This window comes from Panthera pardus, unplaced genomic scaffold (genome assembly GCF_024362965.1).
Source record: "Panthera pardus isolate Hobbes unplaced genomic scaffold, ASM2436296v1 HiC_scaffold_16, whole genome shotgun sequence".
In the NCBI taxonomy this organism is placed as follows: Eukaryota; Metazoa; Chordata; class Mammalia; order Carnivora; family Felidae; genus Panthera; species Panthera pardus.
In genome coordinates, this window is record NW_026526721.1 from 102906405 (window position 1) to 102912404 (window position 6000).

General features: G+C 44.4%; 1 protein-coding gene and 1 pseudogene across 2 annotated transcripts in view; both read right to left on the reverse strand.

Moving 5' to 3' along the window:
- NMD3 (NMD3 ribosome export adaptor) overlaps positions 1–1882 on the reverse strand; it is a 32075-nt gene extending 30193 nt beyond the window's left edge. Inside the window, exons 1-3 of one of the 2 annotated variants that reach the window (XM_019440467.2) lie at positions 1770–1882; positions 1159–1214; positions 86–220 (exon numbers count right to left, since the gene is read on the reverse strand). In XM_019440467.2, coding sequence (XP_019296012.1) covers positions 86–220; positions 1159–1202 — 179 coding nt within the window. In that variant the 5' untranslated portion in view covers positions 1203–1214; positions 1770–1882. The remainder of the gene's footprint in view (positions 1–85; positions 221–1158; positions 1215–1769) is intronic. The other variant, XM_019440468.2, reaches the window with a different exon arrangement.
- LOC109258095 (40S ribosomal protein SA-like) lies at positions 1450–5685 on the reverse strand (annotated as a pseudogene).
- Positions 5686–6000: the final 315 nt, after the last annotated feature.

Below are 6000 nucleotides of genomic sequence, written 5' to 3' on the forward strand. Positions count from 1 at the left end.
GTTGGTGTCATCTCAGCATATGCCAGTGGCTCTCCTATCTACAAATCTCAACTTCAAGTAGGACAAAATAAGTACTACACCATACCTTTGACATTGCTTGCAGAAAGACACACAGACCTGCTTCGGAATGCCTTGGCTGATGTCTACTTTACTTCGCAAACAGGCCACACAAATATTGGCAGGATTTGGACTGATTGGGACACCACACTCGCAGCACAAGCTTAAATAAATAAATACAGCATAAATTTTTCATGTTAGGTTTCATAAATGCATCTGATGCCTTGATAAAGGCTATCAAACAAAAGCCTTCCAAGTTAGGCCATATTATCTCTACGTTAAAAAAAGAAAAAAAAAAAAATTGGAGAGCAATCTTCAAAGATGCTATAAAGCATCACCTTGGAATACTGCACCAAAAAAACAAGGATGGCTAGAACTTCAAAAATCCTCAAACTATGGTGATGTTCAGAAGGTCTAGAGAGTGTAAATTATTTCTAATAGTAATCATCAGACAGCTTTATAGTCCAAAGGCATTTTTTTTTAAAGGTGCCAGTATAGGGACTACCAAAATGTAAACATTTACCCAGAACAGAAAATTTTTCAAAGGACGGAGAGAGACTCATGTCTAGTGATGCGGTAAAATGGACGGGGGTCTTAACTCCAGGTGTACTGGGGACAGAAAATGTTTAGGAATCACTGATGCTGTCCCAAAGAAATGTTCTATAACCCGTAATGTTCAAATATAGTAGTCACCAGGCACATGTGGCTCCTGAGGACCTGAAACATGCCTAGTATGATTGAAGAACTTCATATTTAATTTTTCATCTTAGTTTCTTTACATTTAAATAGCCACATGTGGCTAATGGCTATCACATGGACATCCAGAAGAATGTATAGTGAATATTTTAATACTCTTAAAGCAACTATTTTAATTTTATTTTAATACTCTTAAAGCAAGTATTTTGCTACGACAAACTTTCCAACTAAAACTGAATTCCATTTTCTCAAGAAATAAAGCTTTCCACTTTCCCCACTTAAGACAAAGAATTCCATCTCAAACAACAAACACACGAAAAGCTTCCCTCCCAGGTAGTGAGTTTCAAAGACTCACTTCAGCATCTTTAAATGCAAGGGGGATGGGGAAAAAGGAATAGGACTCACATGTGTCCAGGGGTGCGGTCGGCGGATTCCGTCATATACTCCATGTTTCTGTATCCCTTGATTTCAAGAGAGAGAATGAATCGTGGGATTTAAGTCACTTGCCTATTCACCTCTATACAAATCTTCCTTCTCTTTCCTTCTCTTTCTCTGAATAAGTCAGACAAGCCTCGTAAAGCAGCAGATAACCAATTCCATCTACTACTTTGTAAGAAGTCACTTCCTTTTAATATCAGAACCAAAGAAATTCCAGAGTTTCCCTGAGCCATTAAACTCGGCTACTGACCGCAAGCATCACCACGGCGCCAACTCCCGCGGGAGGAGAAGGGCGCTAAGGGGGCCGGGGCCGCCACCCCCACCCTCACCCTCACCCTCAAACCTGCAGCGACCGGGCCTCAGCCCCGCGCCGCAGAAATCGCCGTTGGTGTCACGGCGCCGCGGCCCACCCACCCGGACCCCGCACACGGCGGGTGGAACCTCACGCGGGCTCCCGGCGGGCAGCGCACACGCGGCACGCACGCGGCCTGAGGCCGGCCGGAAATCAGGGAATCCGCCCCACCCTCTCCTCAGGGACCCCGCGCGACCGCTAAGCCGGGTCTCCGCCCAGAACCTACTTAACGCCTCTGGGACAGACCCAGTTTTGCGGGAAATCTGCGACAAAACAGCCCCTGTCACCTGCAGGTGACACCTCCAGGCTGCCACACAGCCAACGCCAGCACGACGAAAGTCTCGCGAGACAAGAGCTCGAAATCCCGTGGACCGAGAACGAGGAGTTAAAGCGGCGGGTGGGGGCGGAGGAAGGGGAGGGCACAGGCGAGCCTGCGGTGGGGACGGGGCCCAGAGGCGGGGCAAGCGGGAAGGAGTGGGGAGAGAAGGCTCGGCCTCTCTCCTGCAATAGTGGGTGGTACTTACATAGACTTTACAACTCCTCTATTGGGTTATTATCTTTCCCGATTTTCCCTGGCCAGAGTTCACTCCACGCTAACCTCGCCCTTGTACATAAATCACTTTTCAGATATCCTCATTGGGAGCTTGCTTGCTTCATGATTATATAAATGATTATATAAAAGTTGTATGTAAACAGTACCACAACACACAAATTAAACTACATCGAGGGCAGTGTCTCTTTGTTCGTCATCATATGCCTAATGCCTGCTACATCCTGAATACTCAAATGCAGACTTGTTGAATAGATGAAAGAAAGAAACGTAAGACACAATTATTTGTGAAGAAATCTGATAGTTTTAGTCCACTATTAGAATGTGCTTCCTGATAGCGCACTTCATATCTCCTTATGACTTTATACCTTGATCTTAGAACTGCACAGACCATGGCTAACCAGTTTTTCATGACAGAATCTCAAATATTTGAAGAGCACATTTTTTTCTGTCTTCTCACCCCAATTTCAAGGACTAAGCAAGGTCATCTAATAGAAGGTGATCAAAGAAACCCTCTCATTTCTTGCCTAGGATACTTAAGTATTTTCCCATTCCTTCTCCTTACTCCCAGACTCCAACCTATCCTTCTAAAATGCAAATCTGATTTTGTCACGCTCTCCTGCTTTTAATCCTCCAGTGGTCTCTGATAACCTTCTGGTAATTTCCAATTTCTCTGGGTAGAAAGAAGACCCTTCAGGATCTAATCCAGACATACCCTGTCACATTCCCAAGCATGCAGCCATACAGGCCAACTGACAGATCCTACAGGAACTAGTCTACCTTGGCTTATGCCTAGGACAATCCACCTTAAATATTAAGCTCAAGTATACTATATTAGTTTCCTATTGCTGCTGCAATAAATTATCACAAATTTTATGCCTTAAAACAACACAAATTTATTATCTTACACTTCTGTAGGTTATAAGTCTAAAAAAGACATTTCTCCTTAGTGTGTGGTCCTACAACATCTTTATAGAAGGTGTATGGCTCTATAATAGTGTGAACAACACGAAATTGGATCATAAATTTTCTATTCTGCACGTTCCACAGATTCAACTGCTGGAGAGCAATCTGGTCTCGTTCTTCTCCAGATTCCCTGCACCTAGCACAGTGCCTGGTGCAAAACAGACCCTAAATATGTGTTGGTAAATTATTTATCCATTTGTTATGCACAACAACTCTGAAGAAACAACATAACTCCCCATTTTTTCCATTCCTATTGTCATTTCCCTTAAGCCAAATACCACTAGGAACACAACTGTAGTTAAATACATTGTGTCTATTCTTCACTGAAGTGAATGCAAACATACCATGAGGAATCATGGAATGTATCAGGAGGAGTGTGTTAGAAAAAAACCTATCATAGAATTTGGGCTTTCATTGGGTAACCTCAGAGAAGGTCTAAGAAAGCAGGTCTTCTCTAGATTGGATGCTGTCAGAAAGCAGGGGTAATTCTATAAATGGATATCTCAACAAATCTTATGTATAGAAAGAGAGGCAGAAAGAAAGCCGAAATTAGTAAAGAAGTAGCAGTTACTCATCTTGGCCAATAGAGGGGGTATTTGGTATTTTCCTGGGTGGCACAGTGACCTTGTATTTATCTATGGTTATACAAAATTATGCAGTGGCTTTGCTTTGTCTCATTTTAGTGTGGTGTCAAAGTAACCTTGTCAGAGGTTGGTACAGTGTGAAATTGTTTATGTCTAACAGGAGAATAATGTGGGTTACCTGTGAGTACACAGGCCAGCTTCTGAATGTCAGGGGCTGGTCTTTTCTTTCTCCATATACTTCCTTAATACCCTATTTGATTTGGCACCAAATGCCACAGTGCCAGGTTTGTCAGGCACTGGATATACAACAGTGAACAACACGACTGGTCCCTGTTCTTGTGGAGCAGATAAGGGTGATAACCCAAAAAATTATGTAATTGGCTGACAGTTCTATAGCATGTAAGTGGCAGAACCGGGACCCGAACTATGGTTAATTAAACTGTACCCATGTCCTCACCACCACACTGGCTGCCTGCCTTTCTGAGGATCAGGTCATCTATTATTCACAGGCTCTTTTTTTTCTTTTTTTCTTTTTAACGTTTTATTTATTTTTGAGACAGAGAGAGACAGAGCATGAACAGGGGAGGGTCAGAGAGAGGGAGACACAGAATCTGAAACAGGCTCCAGGCTCCGAGCTGTCAGCACAGAGCCCGACGCGGGGCTCGAACCCACAGACCGCGAGATCATGACCTGAGCCAAAGTCGGCCGCTTAACCGACTGAGCCACCCAGGCGCCCCTCTTTTTTTCTTTTAAGAAACTTTATTTTCCATCAACCTTATTTCCATTTCTGTTTAAGAGTCTGTGGACAGAGCAACTTAGGATCCCTCAGGGGTTGTTCCCACCCATTCAGGGGCCCGAGCAGTGGGAGCTGCAGCCCAGTCCTGAGCAGTGGCTGAGAGCCCCAGTCTTCAGTAGGGAACTGCTGGACGGGCACTGAGGACCCCGCATGTCTCAGACCACCTGAGACCTCAGGTTGAGTAGCAGTAAATTCGGGACCCGGGGCAGTCCATTCACCTGGAAATCCCTCCTTGGTCACAGCCTTTTCAGCATCAGCCTGCTCTTCCTTCTCAGTCTCTTCAGGATCTCTGTGGAAGGAGAGGTCAGGTGTGGCCTCCCACGGGTGTTCATGGGAGATGGTGCACGGGAGTGTGTGCAGAACCTCCCAGGCCAGCATCCACCGCGTCGGACCCACTGAGTGAGCTCCCTTGCTGTTGCGTGGGATGGCAGTGTCCACACAGCGCCGTGGAGAGTCTGGGTTACACAGAGCAACGGTAGGCAGGTTAACATAAGACACCTCTGTGAGGGGCTGGTGGTCAGCCCTGAATCAGTGACCAGCAGAAGACACGGTTCCCGGGAGGCAGCCTGGACCTGGCTAGTGAAGGTTCCAGGAGTGAAGTGGCCCACAGTAGGAGGGGCTCCAGTGGCAGCCGTCGAATTGAGCACAGCCCAGTGGCCAGTGTTCCTAGAATATGATGCCGACATTAGCCGGGTTTTTGATGGCAACAATGGAACAAGCTGCCGGCAGAAGCTTCCCATAGATCTCTCTAGGTTTGTAATACACCATCACTTTCTTTTTGGTAGATGTACTGTTCTGTTTGGAAGTCAATGTTAGTGTCATCTAAGCGAGTTCTGCTGCAAGGAATTAGAGGACATCCTCCTCTTGCAGGACGTCAAGGGCTCTGGGCATTGTGCAAGTTTTCCTTAAAGTTACATGGGGGCCTAGAACAACACCTCCATATGGACCCCTCTCTTGTTAGCATGGAAAGGCCACAGGCTTTTCATAAATGAAATACTTATGTGGCAGAAAGTACCTACATCTCTCCTCACACTTCTCGCCCCTCAATAATAAGATCTCCAGATGTCAGAAGTAAGTACTTTGTGTCAAATCTGTCTGCTACAAGCCTAGGATGAGCTTGGTCTCAGAGTGAGATAATAGGGGCAAATTACACCAGAAAGAAATTCCTTTTGCACTTCTTTATTTAATCCTCAAATCTCATCTGGGAAAAATGGGTTTTCTAATCCCATAGTCCTTATGCTCAGGATATCTATCCTTTTTCAAATCTTAGCTTTGGTGTAATTTGATACAAATCTAAATTTGTAATTTAGATTCTGTGTGTTTGGCCTTGGCCTTAAAATGGAATTCCTAAAAGGGCTGGAAGAGTATGACCTCCTAAGAAGTTACAGGTGCATTTTCTAGATTCATTATGTATAAATTCATTTAAAAAAATTTTTTTAGATCAGAATCCATAAAATCTCTCTCTCAACCAATTAATGTAAACATAAATATTGATTTTTATCTCTTGTGGTTTAGACTATAATATAACTTTGTTGGAGATAGATTGAATGTTTTATTTTTT